Source organism: Chiloscyllium plagiosum, unplaced genomic scaffold, assembly GCF_037043375.1.
Source record: "Chiloscyllium plagiosum isolate Xiang-an unplaced genomic scaffold, Cpla_swu_hap1 HiC_scaffold_14, whole genome shotgun sequence".
NCBI lineage: Eukaryota > Metazoa > Chordata > Chondrichthyes > Orectolobiformes > Hemiscylliidae > Chiloscyllium > Chiloscyllium plagiosum.
In genome coordinates, this window is record NW_028270152.1 from 31,314,662 (window position 1) to 31,334,854 (window position 20,193).

A 20,193-nucleotide genomic window follows, 5' to 3' on the forward strand; every position below is an offset into this window, starting at 1 on the left:
ACATCAAATACTACAGATCAAAAAAGTCAGTAAAGTAATTTATCTAGAAAAATGTTTTAATCATTTAAGCCATTTTCTTCGGACTTCCAGATTCAAAGAATTTCAGCAATTACCACTAAAGTTAACACTGAAGATTTAACACATTGCTTAATTTCTTCAATGAAAATCACATCATTTAAAATCAAACAACAGCAGTTCTCATTTCTAAAGCCTTCACAAAGTTATAACTCTCATTAAAAATGAGGCCATTCATTTGACAAGAGATACAAAATATCATACAATGAACACACTTACACTGTCACACTCTAAAAGAAACCAACACTAAAAGGCAACATGCAAAGGTGCCACAGTGAACCCATCTGTCTTCAAATGTCAAGTAAGAACCCACACACAAGGCTCCTGTTATGCAGCACACCAGATTCCAGTTTGAGAGCATATCAGAATTGAGGCAAAGTACTGATTACATGCCAGTTTTAGTTGTAGAACCCACAGTCTTGCAAAAGGAAACCTTATCAGAAGTTCTGCACCCAGCAAACTTGAAAATGCAATGTAGTTAGTGAAATCAAAATTTGACTCAACACATGATAAAATAGACTAGTGGCATCAAGGCAAATCTTACCACCTGGAAAGTTTTCGGATATTGAGAACAGAAGGTCTGCCTGCTGAGACCTTACTGAAGGAAGGCAATTATATCTAAGAAACTGCCTTTAAGAGTACCATCCAACTAATGATAGTAGGTGGAACGTCTCTTGCTATTTGCACAACTGGAAGACTTGTGGAAATATGCAGAATGCCTATCAGAAAATTGATGAGGTTATGAAAATAATTTGTAGTCACATTTTCTAGGCCAACATTGTAAAAGAAAGACAGACAGACAGACCCTCCACAGAATAGAGACAGAAAGCCCTATATCACAAGTAGTTTTTTATTAGGTTAGACCGTGGGCGGCACGGTGGCACAGTGGTTAGCACTGCTGCCTCACAGCGCCTGAGACCCGGGTTCAATTCCCCCCTCAGGCGACTGACTGTGTGGAGTTTGCACGTTCTCCCCGTGTCTGCGTGGGTTTCCTCCGGGTGCTCCGGTTTCCTCCCACAGTCCAAAAAAGATGTGCAGGGTCAGGTGAATTGGCCATGCTAAATTGCCCGTAGTGTTAGGTAAGGGGTAAATGTAGGGGTATGGGTGGGTTTCGCTTCGGCGGGTCGGTGTGGACTTGTTGGGCCGAAGGGCCTGTTTCCACACTGTAATGTAATGTAATCTAATCTAATCTAGATTAGATTACTTAGTGTGGAAACAGGCCCTTCGGCCGAACAAGTCCACACCGACCCGCCGAAGCAACCCACCCAGACCCATTCCCCTACATTTACCCTTCACCTAACACTACGGGTAATTTAGCATGGCCAATCCACCTAACCTGCACATTTTTTTGGACTGTGGGAGGAAACCGGAGCACCCAGAGGAAACCCACGCAGACACGGGGAGAATGTGCAAACTCTACACAGACAGTTGCCCAAACTGGAAATGAACCTGGGACCCTGGTGCTGAGGCAGCAGTGCTAACCACTGAGACACCGTGCTTATGATCTTAGTTCCAGAATGGAATGGGGATAAATCAAAAGCTTTACTGGAATCCCAGATTCCCTCCAGGGATCTGCCAGGCTCCACTCAAAGGGGTGAGAAATGGGAGAGAGATGGTGGCTGGTCCATCCTTCATTAGATTCAAGCAGCTTCCTCAGCTTGATCCGGTGGCCTGTTAACTTTGCCATTAATTGACTGGTTGCTACTGATTCCCGAAGAAGGAATGCCCAAAACTTTGATTCTCCTGTTCCTTTGATGCTGCCTGACCTGCTGCGCTTTTCCAGCAACACATTTTTAAGCTCTGCTTGCTACTGATGGAGAGGTATCCATTTCAATGGTTTACCTTCTTCAAGCAAAGTTGCCCAGAGACAGAAACATGTCAGACCACTAACCTAACCTGATCAGGACATTGTAGATTTTCATCCTGAATCACCATCATGGGTTCATAAGATTCCATCCATTATCTGGAACGTCACACAAAGTAGTACTGGAATTCAACCTTTGTAAGGGAAATCACATCTTATTGTGGGAGAAAAGAAGAACAGAGAAACTGATATAAGGTAAACTTATTGAGTACATCTGGAGTATGATTTACAAATTCAAACCTAAATGGAAATTTACCTTATAAGCAAATCTTAAATCTGACAAAGGTATGCAACACATCTCTATTTCTTGAGAGCTCAAACAGGGCTGTATCAGAAATATCTGACATCTTCACACTGCCAACTATTGAACATTCTTAGCATTTTGGCTGCAATGCTAATTGTCATTAATTTGCGAGACCCGACTCTGCTAAACTTAAAAAACAAGTCGATATACAGAGGTAACATTGACTTTAAAATAGGATTCTAGTTGCAACAATCTTTCTTAGTAATTATCCTTCATCACTTTCTATAGTAGCATTGACTATCTACCATTTCACACTGATGGTCTCTTAAGATAGAAGTAATTTATACGATGAGTCGACTTGTCAGACTTGACACATAATGAAAAATTTCTGTTTCCATTGCGCCTTTAATGTAATAAAATGTCCCAAGGCACTTGACAGAAACATTAGAAAACAATTTAAAATTGAACCACAAGCAACCATAACAAAATTCAAAAGTTTTATTTAAATAGCGTCTGACAGACACAAAGCAAAGAAATCCTCCTGCTGATTACCACACACCGTCCTCTCACAGGTGACTAATCAATACTCCATGTCAAACAACACTTGAAGGAAGGAGTGAGAGTGGCAAGGGCACAAAAGATGACTCTGGGTGGGGGACTTCAATGTCCACCACCAAAAGTGACACAGCAGCAGCACTACTGATTTAGCTGGTTGTGTCCAAAAGGACATGGCTGCTAGACTGGATTTGCAGCAGATGGTAAAGAAACCAACAAGATAGAAAACAACATGCTTGACCTCATCCTGAATCTGCTGATTGCAGATCATCCATCCATAACACCATCAGTAGGGAGTGACCAGAACACAATCCTTGTGGACACAATGTCCGCCTTCATTGGGCAGCACGGTGGCACAGTGGTTAGCACTGCTGTCTCACAGTGCCAGAGACTCGGGTTCAATTCCCACTTCAGACGACTGGCTGTGTAGAGTTTGCATATTCTCCCCGTGTCTGCGTGGGTTTCCTCCGGGTGCTCCAGTTTCCTCCCATAGTCCAAAGATGTGCAGGTCAGGTGAATTGGCTATGCTAAATTGCCCATAGTGTTAGGTGCAGGGATAAATGTATGTGGGTTGCGCTTCAGCGGGTCGGTGTGGACTTGTTGAGCCGAAGGGCCAGTTTCCACACTGTAAGTAATCTAATCTAATCTAAAAATATCCTCCATTGTGTTTTGCACCATCTTTGTGGGACAGATATTGAACAGATCTAGCAACTCAAGACAGGGCATCCATGAAGCGCACTGGATATTAACAGCCATAGAATTGTCCTCCAGTACAATCTGCAACCTCACAACCCAGCATAGCCCCCACTCAACTATGAACAACAAGCTGGGGATCAGACCAAAGCCCCCTCAAAACATATCAAGTAGATAGCATAGACCTAAAGTTTAATCTTATTTAAAGGCAAGTGTAAGGTGATGTGATTCAATTGGCCAAACAAAAAAAAATTGGCATAACTTTAATTCTATCGAAATACTTAAAATAATATTATTAAACTACTCATCAGCTGTTCCAATACAGCAGCATCCCATAAACACATACTTGTCAAGGGTAAATTCAGCAAAACAGATTTCTGACTCGGCGTCTCCTCCAGTTCAGGAGAAGGAACACTGACAGAATGAATCTCATGGCTTTTGCAAAAGCAGAGAGAGATCTGAATCTCGCAGCTGCAACTCCACAACCCCAACATCAACAACTGAAAGCAAAAACTGAAACTCTGGGTTTGTGTGACTGACTCCATCCACTCATGCTTTTCCCTAATTTAAAACCCTAAACTGTTTACTCTGTTTTCCATGCAGACACCTTGGCACCAGATTTACGACACGTGTCTCCAAGAGAAACAGGACAGAACAAATCCGTCCTAAAAGGCATATCTCGTCTCAATTCACTCCATGTCTTATCAAGAAACAGTTGGAGGTACTGGATACTGCAAAGGCTATGGGACCAGACAACATTCTGGCAACAGTACTGAAGATTTGTGCTCCAGAACCATGCTCTTCCAGTACAGTTACAACACTGGCATCTACCTGACAATGTGGAAAATTGCCCAAGTATGCCCAGTAAACAAAAAGCAGGAAAAATCCAACCCAATCAATTACCGTCCCGTCAGTATACTCTCAATCATCAGTAAAGTGATGGAAGGTGTCAACACTGCTATCAAGCAGCATTTGTGCAGCAATCATCTGCTCACTGACACCCAATCTGGTTTCACCAGGACCACTCAGCTCCTGACCTCATTAGAGTCATGGCTCAAAGATGGACAAAAGAGTTGAATTCCAGATGGCAGGTGAGAGCAACATCAAGCCCTTTACATCAATGCTGCATTTAACTGAGCATGGCATCAAAGAGCCGTAAAACTGGAATCAGTAGGTATCTGGAGTTTCTGCTCATTTAAGTCATATGTAGCACACAGGAAGATGGTTGTAGCTGTTCAAGGTCAGTTATCTCAGCACCAGGAGTTTCTTAGGATAGTGTCTTCAGCCCAACCATCTTCAATTACCTTCCTTCCAATAAGGTCAGATGTAGCGATGTTTGCTGATGATTGCGCTATGTTCAAAATAGTTCATGAATTCTCAGAGAAGCAATCAATGTTCAAATGCAACAAGGTCTGAACAATATCCAGGCTTGGGCTGACAAGCCCAAATACCAGGCAATGATCGTCTCCAAGAAGAGACAATCTGACCAACGTCCCCCAATGTTTAATGATTTCACCAGCATTGAATCCTCAGTTATCAACATCCTGGGGACTAATCATTGACTAGAAATTCAACTGGACTCACCACATAAACAGTGGCTACAAGAATAGGTCAGAGATAAGGAATACTGCATTGAATAATTCATCTCCTGACTCTCAAAGTCTGTCCACCATTTACAAGGAATCTGATGGGATAGTCAATACTTGCTGAATTGAGAGTAGCTCCAACATATCAAGTTTGACAGGACATCCAGGATAAAGCAGCCCAGTTGATTGGCACCACTTCCACAAGCATTCATTCCTTTCAATACCAACACTCATTAGCAGCAGTGCATACCATCCATGAGAAGCACTACAGAAATTCATCAAAAGGTCCTTAGACATCACCTTCCAAACCCACACCACTTTCATTTACAAAGACAAGGGCAGCAGATACATGGGAACACCACCATCCACAAGTTCCCTTCCAAGCCACTCACGATTCTTACTTGGAAATATATAACCACCCCTTCACTGTCACCAGGTCAAAATTCTGTAGTTTCGTCCAAGGGTGTTATTGGTCAACCTACAGAACACGGACGGCAGTAGTTCAAGACAACAGCTCGCCACCATCCTCTCAAGGGCAATTAGGAACAGGCAGTAAATGCTGGCCAGGCAGTGACACCGATGTCCCATTAGTGAATAAAAAAGGGTGGAAAGTGAGAATGGAGGGGCACAATTCTTGCAACATTGTGGAGGTGGACAGGGTCTAAATATGGATCCAAGTACGACACAGAGTGAGAACATACTGGTTTAGTGTTTCCATTCACAGAGAGGATGGGAATTAGTAGCTAGAGTTAGGATTTTGGAACAAGAATTGAAAACAATAGCTTCAGTTTTGCCAATATTTAATTGGAGAAAGTTTCTGCTCACCTCCTACTGGATCATGAGTCATATGATAGCTACAACAGAGGAGTCAAGAGAGATGAAAAGGGGATAGAACTGATTTATCATCATACATGTGAAAAACAGCATTCTACTTTCACATGAGAACCTGAGGGGCAGCATGGAGACAACAAATATAGATAAGGTGAAGGATAGATCCTTGGGATATGACAGGTAACACAGAGAGAGTGGGAACTGATACTCTGACCACAATTGAATTTACAGCTGAAAGATATGGCTGGGTCAGCAGTTCCTACCCATTCCTAAATGCCCCTTGTTCTGACCAGCTTGCTAGTGGCATTTCAGAGGGCAATTAAGAGTCAACTACATCACTGATTCTCTGGAGACACACATGCGTCAAACCACTTTAGGATGACAAATCTCATTCCCTGAAGAGCATTAGTGAAACTAGATGGGGTTTTTTTTACGTCAAATTGCCAATAGCTACATGATCTTCCAATTGAATAGCTACATGAGCTTTTAATTGAATTCAAATCTACTATTAATCTCGGGTTCTGAATTACTAGTCCAGTGATATGACCACTGGACATAATGCGACTGTCATTATAAATGTGGGTAATCCTGTCAGTGGCTGCAGAAAGGTGGGAAAGATGAAGAGGAATAGCTTACCATTGACACACTCACAAACAATGTCAGAAGTTTTGTTTTGGAGGTGCCAGTGTTGGACTGGGGTGTAAAAAGTTAAAAATCACAAACCAGGTTATAGTCCAACAGGTTTATTTGGAAGCACTAGCTTTTGGAGCGCTGATCCTTCATCAGGTGGTTGTGGAGTATAAGATCATAGGACACAGAATTTATTAAAAGTTTACAGTGTGATGTAACTGAAATTATATATTGAAAAATATCTGGATTGTTTGTTAAGCCTCTCATCTTTTAGAATTGGCATGTTAGTTTCAGTAACGGTACATTCCAAAACTTTCTTAAAGTTACATTCTCAAGTGAACTTTAAGCAGTTTTGTGGTTGCTGTAGTAGAAGAACTATCCTGCCCTGACTGGATAGCTTCAAACATGGAGCTCTGGATAAGAGGAGTCGTGCCAACATTCAAGAAAAAAGGGAGATTATGCAGGAACTTGCAAGGACTGTCAAGACCCGTTTTCCTGGGTAGCAGTGTTTGAGAGAAGCTTTGAAAAAGGAGAGGAAGAACACCTGAAGATATAGAACTGTTAATAATATTGGCTAACATGGGAGCCAGCAAGGGTAGTCAAAGATGACGTTTACTACCGTTTCATATGTATGCAGTTTCAAATGGTTTAAATGAAAAAGTATATAAAATAATGACAAATTACAATAATCTTTAATAAATGCAAATATACAATGTCTTAAATACTATTCAACAAAGTATAGAATCGCATTTTTTTCAGAGGTGCTGATTTATGACTGAGATGATAGTTTAATAGAATTGCATAAAAACCAGTGGATTTTGAAGAAAGATTGTTAACAGATTTTTTTAAAAAACTGTTCCCTAAAAGGAAACAAAGTGCTCAAAAGATCAAGGTAGACTAAAGGACTACACCTGTGAAAGTAGTTAATTATACCTTGATAGTTGGATTCATGTTTTATAGAATCAGTCAAGAGGAAGAAAGTGTACCTGAGTGTGTACATACTCAAATGATTCAACATCACTTCAATTCAAGAAGCTTCAAACCTCTTGGAACTGAAGACGCTTGACTGAACACAATAATGCATATCAGCAGCATTTTTTTCTTGCAAACTGCAGCTACAAATTCTGTATTCCCTGACATCATCACACTATCACAAGGCTGGCATTCTTTCATGACCCCGCTCTCTATAAACTAATCATCGACAATTTATTGGCAATTACCATTAAATGCATCATACTTGCAAAGGGCTAAGTTATCTTTCACTGCGCATAGAGATTATCAATTTAAATGGCAGACACACCTTACAATTTCTCATATTTAGCATTTCTTCTCCATATCCAATACTGGTATATATAGAATACCAGCACATACATAGGCACAACAATAGCTTACAAATCAGTAATGAAGACAATGTTCAAAAGATTTATCTAGTTTGCCAGGAAATTAGTTTTTGATCATCAGTAAGCCATAAAATTCTGACCTGGCCGAGATTCAAATTCCTGGATGCACAATATTTCTTGAGTTATGCATTTTTTTTTACTAGTCAAGCTAAAAACGCATGACAGCTTCTTGATTAAAGAATATTCTGTTTCCCCTACTGGTCAAGATTATTTGACCCCTCTGGTTATAAATTTTTAAAAATCATCGAGTATTTTTCAAATATATACAAAATTATTTGATGTCAAGCTATATTATGCAAATTGACATTCTCACTCTTGGCTGTATGTTTATGTATTAGTCAAAATGTTTTGCATAGAACCACTTAGTTAGACAGCCCCCTTTGAAATTTTGCTTTGATGTCAAATCGCATTATTACAGTACACCTGGTTGCAACCATCTTGTACGCTACCTTGAACATTAAAATATTTGCAAGCATATCTAGCATAAGTGGAAAACAAAATGTCTATTATACCATTAAGTAGAGGCCAGTTGCTGTAAATGTTTAAAATCACTGAAAAGGGCTCCCATTCATCAGATGACCTTTTCATTCATCTTTTAATGCTATTACCCATTTACCATTTAAAACACAACCTGTCATTTGCTGCAGAAATATGTGGGATAACAGTGTACTTACAAATGACAATGTCTACGGGCCATTTTGAAGCTTTGTCACCTTGATAATCAAATAAAAAGCAGAGCTGGTTGATTGGGTTATTTCCAAAAACTAATCACTGGACTTCTACATTTCTTCCAGCTCAGTTAAAGAGAGAGTCAACCTATACAGTGAAGAAAGGATTGATGCAAACAGCAGACAACTGCACCAGCTGAACACAGCACTGGGTAAAATATGAAATATTTTAGTCAAAGATTGCTGTTCTGTTGCATATTTCAAGTCATTTAAAATTCTCCTTTTTAAACAAGATAATCATTTAATTTAGAATAATCAAATATCTTCAAATGCAGTCACATATTAAGCTATTTTCCACCTCTGTTTAACCAAAGTAGTCTAGTCCAAAATAGTGACTGTTGATTGGTGTTTCATCACCATGGAAACCAGCATTATCTGCTGAGGCAAATCCTAGTCCCTTTTGACACTGGCAAATCAATTTGATAGGCACCTACTACGTAACAGGTGTTGATGTAGTTTAGTTTTGTTTTAACAATTTGATAATTAGCAAGGCAGAAAAAAATTAATTTTTAAAATGCTTAAGATTTTAATTACAGCAATTATTTCTGTTAATTACAAAAGCTTCCAAATTTAGTATGAAAAGACAATATTGGAACCCATATTTACAGGCATTTAATTGCTTAAAATTGCTTTGGTTTAATTCAATGAGGCTTTTTAAAAAAATTAATAATGCATGAGCAGTTATTTCTCAAATCATAGCTACCCCGATTCCCAATAGCTTCTAAAATCAAATCCAAAATATTTAACAAAATCATAAAGTAATAAAGTGTGTCCATTACAGCATATAATTATGTACAATATAATCAAATTTTCCTATTTTTTAAAAACTCTAATATTCAATTGGTTAAACTAAATTTTCAACATAGATTGGAGCTGCAATAGTAATGTCAGATTCAGTCCTCACTTTGTATTGATTCAGGTGATCATAGTTTGGGTGTCAGAAATGGTGTTATATCTAATAACAAAAAAATTTCCAAAGCAAGTAGGTATGCAAGCAGCCGAGGTCTTCAAAAATTAGGGATTTCAAATCCTTAAGATTTTGACTTGGAAAACAAAAACATCTAATGCATATATATCGAGATGGTACCTAACTCGTTCCTTCCCCAGTTTATTGAATACTCAATGTAACTAATTCTCACCTGAATATAATCTGACTAGTTACAGCATAAAAATGAAACTCAAGAGTCCTTGTGGTGTAGTGTTCCTGTCCTAACTCAAACAGAAAGCCCTGGTTCGAGAGGTGTGTAATAATATTTCTGAGCAACTTGCACAGTGACACAGTGGTTAGCACTGCTACCTCACAGCACCAGAGACCTGGGTTCAATTCCCACCTCAGGCAACTGTCTATGGGGAGTTTGCACGTTCTCCCAGTGTCTGCGTGGGTTTCCTCCGGTTTCCTCCCACAGTCCAAAAATGCGCAGGTTAGGTAAATTGGCCATGCTAAATTGCCCGTAGTGTTAGGTGAAGGGGTAAATGTAGGGGAATAGGTCTGGGTAGGTTGCTCTTCGGAGGGTCGGTGTGGACTTGTTGGGCCAAAGGGCCTGTTTCCACACTGTGAGTAATCTAATTACAAATATATGTGCACAAACAGAAATCAAATCCGGAGATACTATCATTGCATCAAGTGTCAGCAGATGCTCAAAACATGCAAAACATCCAGTTCAATTTGTTGAGGAGGGATGATTATGGAAATGAAAAGAATTACCTATGGATCCAGAGTGTGATTGCTATGGTTCTAAATTGACAGTGACTCAGAATGAATTTGATGTGCTTTTTATTGGATGCTGAAGGCAACGTATTTGACAGTTTTAAAACATGGTTAATGAGATTGTGGTAAAGAAACCTTTCAGCTACTGATTGATTCGATAAACCATGCCACATTTAGGAATTGTTTTGATACTTTTTGTTCACAGATCAAAACAGCAACCAACCACATCCATACTGGCAGTTCACCTTGAGGGTATAGTGCAACCTCATGTTCTTGGGAGGTTTTTGAGGCTTCTAAAACCAACTTACAAAGTTATAGTCTACAGTAAGCCTCAAAATGTGATCGGATGCACAAAGTAATTTGAAAAAGCAGGCCACGAATAAAAATGTAATGGCTGAGCATTAGAAACACCATAGGAAAGGAATGTGATAGCAGGAAAAGGCCATTTAGTCCTATGAATCTGCTCCTGCATTCGAGATCATGACTGGTCATCTACATTAATTTCAAATTTCCACTGTACTCCCATATCCCTTGATGTCATTATTTACTAGAAACCAGTTTGTCCTGAATTCAAATGTTCAGTTCTTTGGGTCAGAGAATTCCACAGATTGCCCACTGTCCGAGTCTTCCTCACCTCAGTCCCAAATGGCAGACGAGCAGCATAAATTCAAATTCCACTTATTACAATTTGAATCCAACTACCCAGTTCATTTAATTGGTCCTCCGAATTGCTCTCCAGTGGGTTTGCCACTATGCATCAACTCAACTAACATTCAATAAATTGTAGTGATTGAGTGTATGTACATTGAGGGATCACAAGAATAGACTGAAAGCTACAATGCAAGTTGAAAACAGAAGCAATTAAAAAACATGCATTGCTAGATTACAATGATATGTCAGCTCTAAGCTTTCTGTAGTACTTTGAATACCCCTTGACTGTGATTGAATTGAATGTTTCAAGTGTGAGAAATTAACTCCACAGCTGACTTCATTTACTTTACAGTCAAGATAGAGGGGTCACTCTTCAGCCATGACTTTACACTGAGGCCTGTCTGTACTCAAGTGTAAAGAATTCCTTTGAACCTTCAAAGTTTAACAAAGACATTTTTTGAATGATGCAACCAATATTGATTTGACCAACATCACTGAAGTATTTACCGATTGATCTCATTACAATTTGAATGGTCATGGTGTGTACAAATTGATTGCCACGAATTCCTATTTTACCAGTGACTACCTCCAAGTAGTACTTCAGCAGTTGTGGGCTTCTGAAATAGGGTTAAGATCATGGAAAGTACTTCACACAAGGTACGTTCTCTCCTAACATCCATGTGTGAAAGGTCAGAAAACTGTCTTGTTTCCATTTGAAGTTCTGCATACTCATATATCAAAAATGTATGTGCTAAAGTTTCTAGATTCATAGCGCTGAAACAACAAGAATTTTAAATTTGGTTTAAGGTGTAGTTTTCACAGATGTAGCTGTAATAGATGTGCTAATAGAGAACAAATATCATCACTTGCTTGGTGTAAATTTCACAAGGAAATGTAACAGAGATTGAAGTGCTAAAAATCTCTGATGCCTATTTGTAATTTGTTTCCATAGTATGTCTACTCTTAATGACTTTAAAGGGTCACAATCAAATTTTCAAAATAAATGTGCTCATTTTTAAGACGTCCAGCCCATTGGGTCAGATTTTTCAAGGAGTGACAAGTTACTTTCTTAATAAAAATAAGGAAACGCTCTACACTTCTCAAAAGGACATTCTGATCATGCAGAATTGCGGTATATTCCTTAAAGTTAATTATGTCCTCATAGTACAAAATAAGAGGTGAAGGCTCCTTCTTCAGAATAGTTGTTGTAGTATTCTGTGGTTTAAAATGCCCAACATCACAATCAGCCTCTTACACAGCTTCTCTGAAAGGGTAAGTGCATGTATGCTAACTGAGAGTTAAAGGTGGACAGAGTACCAGGTTACAAAGTAGAAGGGTGCCAGGTGAATGACCAAGTATTTAGGGTAGGTTGGTATGAATGGGATTATGTGGTCCTGCATGAAAGGACAAATATCAGTGGGGGTGGGGGCAGTTAGTTGAATAATTATCAAGGAATTAGACTATAGAGTTTTCAAAATTATTCAACTTTTCCCAAGGAACTATTAACTGCAGCAGAAGCCTCAGTTAGCCAATTTAAATGGATAGTTTTGAAGAGTTCCAGGCACAGGGTACCTTTGATCAGATTACTCAATTTCCCAGGAAATTCCTTTGGATTTCACTACATGTGGAATTTCAGGGGGTCCTGACACGTAACTCTCATCTGAGCGGCAGAAATAACTATTTGGCCATTGGAAAGTCTGGGCTATAATTTCTTCAAGGAGAAAGTGAGGACTGCAGATGCTGGAGATCAGAGCTGAAAATGTGTTGCTGGAAAAGCACAGCAGGTCAGGCAGCATCCAAGGAGCAGGAGAATCGACGTTTCGGGCATGAGCCCTTCTTCAGGAATGAGGAAAGTGTGCCAAGCAGGCTAAGATAAAAGGTAGGGAGGAGGGACTTGGGGGAGGGGCGTTGGAAATGCGATAGGTGGAAGGAGGTCAAGGTGAGGGTGATAGGCCGGAGTGGGGGTGGGGGCGGACAGGTCAGGAAGAAGATTGCAGGTTAGGAAGGCGGTGCTGAGTTCGAGGGATTTGACTGAAATAAGGTGGTGGGACGGGAAATGAGGAAACTGGAGAACTCGGAGTTCATCCCTTGTGGTTGGAGGGACTCATTGTGAAAAGTCAGATTCAAAAATCAGTGCACCATACATGACGTGCTTTCTTCACTGAAGCAAACTTGTCATAGAACATAGAAGAATACAGCGCAGTACAGGCCCTTCGACCCTCGATGTTGCGCCGATCCAAGCCCACCTAACCTACACTAGCCCACTATCCTCCATATGCCTATCCAATGCCCGCTTAAATGCCCATAATGAGGGAGAGTCCACCATTGCTACTGGCAGGGCATTCCACGAACTCACGACTCGCTGAGTAAAGAACCTACCCCTAACATCTGTCCTATACCTACCCCCCCTTAATGTAAAGCTATGCCCCCTTGTAATAGCTGACTCCACACGTGGAAAAAGATTCTCACTGTCGACCCTATCTAAACCCCTAATCATCTTGTACACCTCTATCAAGTCACCCCTAAACCTTCTTTTCTCCAATGAAAACAACCCCAAGTGCCTCAGCCTTTCCTCATACGATCTTTCTACCATACCAGGCAACATCCTGGTAAACCGCCTCTGCACCCGTTCCAGTGCCTCCACATCCTTCCTATAGTATGGCGACCAAAACTGCACACAATACTCCAGATGCGGCCGCACCAGAGTCTTATACAACTGCAACATGACCTCAGGACTCCGGAACTCAATTCCTCTACCAATAAAAGCTAGTACGCCATATGCCTTCTTCACCGCACTATTTACCTGGGTGGCAACTTTCAAAGATCTGTGTACATGGACACCAAGATCCCTCTGCTCATCCACACTACCAAGTATCCGACCATTAGCCCAGTACCCCATCTTTTTGTTACTCTTACCAAAGTGAATCACCTCACACTTAGCTACATTGAACTCCATTTGCCACCTTTCTGCCCAGTTCTGCAGCTTATCTATATCCCGTTGTAACCTGCCACGTCCTTCCTCACTGTCTACAACTCCTTCGACTTTCGTATCATCTGCAAACTTGCTCACCCAACCTTCTAACCCCTCCTCCAGGTCATTTATAAAAATGACAAACAGCAATGGTCCCAAAACAGATCCTTGCGGAACACCGCTAGTGACGGCACTCCAAGATGAACCTTTGCCATCAACTACTACCCTCTGTCTTCTTCCGGCCAGCCAACTCCTAATCCAAACCTCCAACTCACCCTCAATGCCATACCTCCGTATTTTTTGAAGTAGCCTACCATGGGGAACCTTATCAAACGCCTTACTAAAATCCATATACACCACGTCTACCGCTTTCCCCTCATCCACCTCCTTAGTCACCTTCTCAAAGAATTCAATAAGGTTTGTGAGGCACGACCTGCCCTTCACAAAACCATGCTGACTATCCTTGATCACATTATTCCTATCCAGATGTTCATAAATCCTATCCCTTACAATTCTCTCTAAGACTTTGCCCACAACAGAAGTGAGACTCACCGGCCTATAGTTACTAGGGTTATCCCTACTCCCCTTCTTGAACAAGGGAACCACATTTGCTAGCCTCCAATCTTCTGGCACTACTCCTGTAGACAATGAGGACATAAAAATCAAGGCCAATGGCTCTGCAATCTCCTCCCTTGCTTCCCAGAGAATCCTAGGATAAATGCCATCAGGCCCAGGGGACTTATCTATTTTCACCCTTTCCAGAATTTCCAACACCTCTTCTCTACATACCTCAAAGCCATCCATTCTACTTAATTGTGACTCAGTATTCACATTGACAATAATGTCCTGTTCCTGAGTGAATACTGACAAAAAGTATTCATTCAGTGTCTCCCCAATCTCTTCAGCCTCCACACGCAACTTCCCACTACTATGCTTGACTGGACCTATTCCTACCCTAGTCATTCTTTTATTCCTGACATACCTATAGAAAGCCTTAGGGTTTTCCCTAATCCTACCAACTAAGGACCTTTCATGTCCCCTCCTTGCTGCTCTTAGCTCTTCGGGTCCTTCCTGGCTTCCTTATAACTCTCAATAGCCCCAATTGAACCTTCACGCCTCATCTTTACATAGGCCGCCCTCTTCCATTTAACAAGGGATTCCAATTCCTTATTAAACCACGGCTCCCTAACACGACCCTTTCCTCCCTGCCTGACGGGTACATACTTATCAAGGACACTCAATAGTTGCTCCTTGAACAAGCTCCACATATCAATTACGCCCTTGTCTTGAAGCTTACTTTTCCAAGCCACACATCCTAAGTCATGCCTCACCGCATCATAATTTTCCTGCCCCCAGCTATAACTCTTGCCCTGTAGTGCACACTTATCCCTCTCCATCACGTGAGTAAAAGTCACCGAATTGTGGTCACTATCCCCAAAGTGCTCACCTACCTCTAATTCTAGCACCTGGCCTGGTTCATTACCCAGAACCAAATCCAGTATGGCCTCACCTCTTGTTGGCCTATCTACATATTGTGTCAGGAAACCCTCCTGCACACATTGGACAAACACTGACCCATCTAACGAACTTGAGCTATAGCTTTCCGAATCAATATCAGGAAAGTTAAAGTCCCCCATAACAACCACCCTATTACTTTCACTCTTCTCTTGAATCATCCTCGCAATCCTTTCTTCTACGTCTCTAGGACTATTAGGAGGCCTGTAAAAAACTCCTAACAGGGTGAGCTCACCTTTCCTATTCCTAACCTCAGCCCAAATGTGCTTGTACTCAGCTTGTGCTGAGAATGTGCTTGTACTCAAACAAACAAAAACATCCAATGTTCAAGATAAAATGAAACCAGACTCCAATTTACATGATTCAAAAATGGGAACGATGTCTCAACAAGTAAATACTGGATCAATCATGAGAACAAGAAAATTGCTCTCGGTAAAGTTAATGTTGATTACTGATACCTTCAACTCTTTCAGGAAAGCAAATACACTGTTTGCAAGCGACATTTGTATTATTGTTAAGTCCCAAGGTGCTGGATGACATTTATCTCAGATATGGGGTCATGATAAATTGATAATTTGTCAGATAGTTCGGAACACATACTGTGATGCTTTCTCATTTGCATTTGAATACTGGGGGCTGAGGGGAGGAGCTAAGAAAACATTTACCTGTATTTGCCATTGTTAAAAAGGTAGTGATAGCTACATGTTTTGTTGGCAAAAAATTACCATTAAGTGGCCCTGAATAAAGATCACAGTTGGTTGAGAAAATGATATCGAGCAATACATAAAGTAAAGCAGCAACTTTAATACACCAACCAGTTTCAATTTTTGATTTGGCTATGATCATCTCCTATAAGAGGCAAATAAGCCTTCCAGAATGCTCACACCAAAAACAGAAAATTTAGGACAATGCAGTGCTCCAATTTCATAAATACTTGACTCTAAATATGAAACAAAAGATGACGTATTGGGGCACGGAGAACAATTAAACAGTGTAATAGGTTGTTCCATCAATATACATCCAATGGAATAAGTTCAGCTTGGTTGGGATCATTCACGTCCAAGTTAGAATGCTGCAAATTCAAGTTTTATTTTGAATGCGATTTACACAAATTCCATTTCAGTAACAAAGTACACAATCATCGTAAGCAGGTCCTGGATACTTTTAACAGATATGGATTGAAAAACATACTGCTGCTCATGAATATTTATTTACTCATATACAGAGAAACTGTTCAGCAGAACTCCATTATAACCTTTTCTTTTAACCTCCGATTCATTGTTCTGCCTGACTGGATTCTTCAAAAGCTTCTTTTATTAAAGATATCAATCTCTAACACAGTGTTCCAGGCTCATTTTGGGGAAGTGAGGGATGTATGCTTTCCAATATTTTCTCCTTGAACAAAAGCACATTGGCAGACTGGGAAGCACATTGGAAGCCATGTCTGTTTTACTATATCTAGTGGCTAAGTTTTGACATGGTCAATGACTTGCAAGGAAAAGCAGTGAAACTGAACAAAGGGGAGTTGATCCAAAAGTCATAGAGAGATAGACAAACTGAAAATGTTCATTCTCTTCTTTACCTTATGTTAGAAAACAGTGCTGTGCCAAATTAGTTGTGCCATCTTTTGGATAAGGCATTAAATAGAAATCCCACATCAGTGTACAGGTTGAATTAAAAGAATCCATAACATTCTTCAAAGAAGAGCAGGGAGTTCTTGTGCAATACAGGTCAATATTCCATGCCAGTCTCGACAAAAAGTTAAACTAATCATTCAATTTGCTTACTGCTTCTGAATCCCTGAGTGCTCAACAATGGTAGCTATTGTTTGCTAGAGGCCAATCATGTACTTCAAAAGCAATGCTTTCACCAAATTCTAAAGAAAAAAAACTAGTTCTTCAGCAAACAAGGCCCATGTGAGCATAATTTCCTGATGAGGTCCTGATTGTTTTCAACTGAAGCCATTTGAAAAATGCACTGAGGCAAATCATGGAAAACGCTGGTTTATTTAAAATCAATGTTCCAGAATACAAATGCTACAGGAAGGATAGAAAGGGAGGCAAGAGAGGAGGGGGAGTGGCATTTTTGATAAGAGCTAGCATTACAGCTGTGCTGAGGGAAGATATTCCCAGAAATACATCCAGGGAAGTTATTTGGGTGGAACTGAGAAATAAGAAAGGGATGATCACCTTATTGGGATTGTATTATAGACCCCCTAATAGTCACATGGAAATTGAGAAACAAACTTGCAAGGAGATCTCAGCTATCTGTAAGAATAATGGGGTAGTTATGGTAGGGGATTTTAACTTTCCAAACATCAACTGGGACTGTCATAGTGTTAAAGGTTTAGATGGAGAGGAATTTCTTAAGTGCGTACAAGACAATTTTCTGATTCAGTATGTGGATGTACCTACTAGAGAAGGTCAAAACTTGACCTACTCTTGGGAAATAAGGCAGGGCAGGTAACTGAGGTGTCAGTGGGGGAGCACTTTGGGGCCAGCGACCATAATTCTATTCGTTTTAAAATAGTGATGGAAAAGGATAGACCAGATCTAAAAGTTGAAGTTCTAAATTGGAGAAAGGCCAATTTTGACGATATCAGGCAAGAACATTCAAAAGCTGATTAGAGGCAGGTGTTTGCAGGTAAAGGGACGGCTGGAAATAGGAAGCCTTCAGAAATGAGATAACAAGAATCCAGAGAATGTCTATTCCTGTCAGGGTGAAAGGGAAGGCTGGTAGGTATAGGGAATGCTGGATGACTAAAGAAATTGAGGGTTTGGTTAAGAAAAAGAAGGAAGCATATGTCAGGCATATCCTTAGAGTATAAAGGAAGAAGGAATATACTTAAGAGGGAAATCAGGAGGGCAAAAAAGGGACATGAGATAGCTTTGGCAAATAGAATTAAGGAGAATCCAAAGGGTTTATACAAATATATTAAGGACAAAAGGGTAACTAGGGAGAGAATAGGGCACCTCAATGATCAGCAAGGTGGCCTTTGTGTGGAGCCTCAGAAAGTGAGGGAGATGCAAAATGTTCATTTACTGTGGAAAAGGATATGGAAGATATAGACTGTAGAGAAATAGATGGTGACATCTTGCAAAATGTCCAGATTACAGAGGAGGAAGTGCTGGATGTCTTGAAACAGGTAAAGATGGATAAATCCCCAGGACCTGATCTTGTGTACCCGAGAACTCTGTGGGAAGCTAGAAGCTGGGCCTCTTGCTGAGATATTTGGATCATCGATAGTCACAGGTGAGGTGCCGGAAGACTGGAGGTTGGCAAATGTGGTGCTACTCTTTAAGAAGGGCGGTAAAGACAAACCAGGGAACTATAGATCAGTGAGCCTGACCTCGGTGGTGGGCACGTTGTTGGAGGGAATCCTGAGGGACAGGATGTACATGTATTTGGAAAGGCAAGGACTGATTCGGGATAGTCAACATGGCTTTGTGCGTGGGAAATCATGTCTCGCAAACTTGATTGAGTTTTTTGAAGAAGTAACAAATAAGATTGATGAGGGCAGAGCAGTAGATGTGATCTCTATGGGCTTCAGTAAGGCGTTCGTCAAGGTTCCCCATAGGAGACTGATTAGTAAGGTTAGATCTCATGGAATACAGGGGGAACTAGCTATTTGGATACAGAACTGGATCAAAGGTGGTGGTGGAGGGTTGTTTTTCAGACTGGAGGCCTGTGACCAGTGGAGTGCCACAAGGATCAGTACTGGGTCCTCTACTTTTTGTTATTTACATAAATGATTTAGATGTCAGCATAAGAGGCATAGTTAGTAAGTTTGCAGTTGACACCAAAATTGGAGGTGCAGTGGACAGCGAAGAGGGTTACCTCAGATTACAACAGGATCTGGACCAGATGGGCCAATGGGCTGAGAAATGGCAGATGGAGTTTAATTCAGATAAATGCGAGGTGCTGCATTTTGGGAAAGCAAATCTTAGCAGGACTTATACACTTAATGGTAAGGTCCTAGGGAGTGTTGCTGAACAAAGAGACCTTGATGTGCAGGTTCATGGCTCCTTGAAAGTGGAGTCGCAGGTAGATAGGATAGTGAAGGCGCCGTTTGGTATGCTTTTCTTTATTGGTCAGAGTATTGAGTACAGAAGTTGAGAGGTCATGTTGCGGCTGTACAGGACATTGGTTAGGCCACTCTTGGAATATTGCGTGCAATTCTTGTCTCCTTCCTATTGGGAAGATGTTGTGAAACTTGAAAGGGTTAAGAAAAGATTTACAAGGATGTTGCAAGGGTTGGAGGATTTGAGCTATAGAGAGAGTCTGAACAGGCTGTGGCTGTTTTCCCTGGAGCGTCGGAGACTAAGGGGTGACCTTATAGAGGTTTACAAAATTATGAGGGGTATGGATAGGGTAAATAGGCAAAGTTTTTTCCCTGGGGTCGGGGAGTCCAGAACTAGAGGGCGTAAGTTTAGGGTGAGAGAGGAAAGATATGAAAGAGACCTAAGGGGCAACCTTTTCACGCAGAAGGTGGTACGTGTATGGAATGAGCTACCAGAGGAAGTGGTGGAGGCTGGTACAATTGCAACATTTAAGAGGCATTTGGATGGGTGTATGAATAGGAAGGGTTTGGAGGGATATGGGCCGGGTGCTGGCAGGTGGGACTAGATTGGGTTGGGATATCTGGTCGGCATGAAATGGTTGGACCGAAGGGTCTATTTCCATGCTGTACATCTCTATGACTCTAAGTCCACACCGGCCCTCCGAAGAGTAATCCACCGAGA

The 20,193-nt window shown here is 40.9% G+C and overlaps 1 protein-coding gene across 4 annotated transcripts in view; it reads right to left on the reverse strand.

Moving 5' to 3' along the window:
* iqsec1b (IQ motif and Sec7 domain ArfGEF 1b) overlaps positions 1-20,193 on the reverse strand; it is a 532,991-nt gene that overhangs the window by 230,768 nt on the left and 282,030 nt on the right. The window contains exon 1 of one of the 4 annotated variants that reach the window (XM_043707990.2): positions 8,553-8,696. The exons of the other annotated variants lie outside the window; for them this stretch is intronic. Coding sequence (XP_043563925.1) covers positions 8,553-8,575 — 23 coding nt within the window. The 5' untranslated portion in view covers positions 8,576-8,696. Of the gene's footprint in view, positions 1-8,552; positions 8,697-20,193 lie in introns of those variants that run through there. 4 annotated transcript variants of the gene reach the window in all.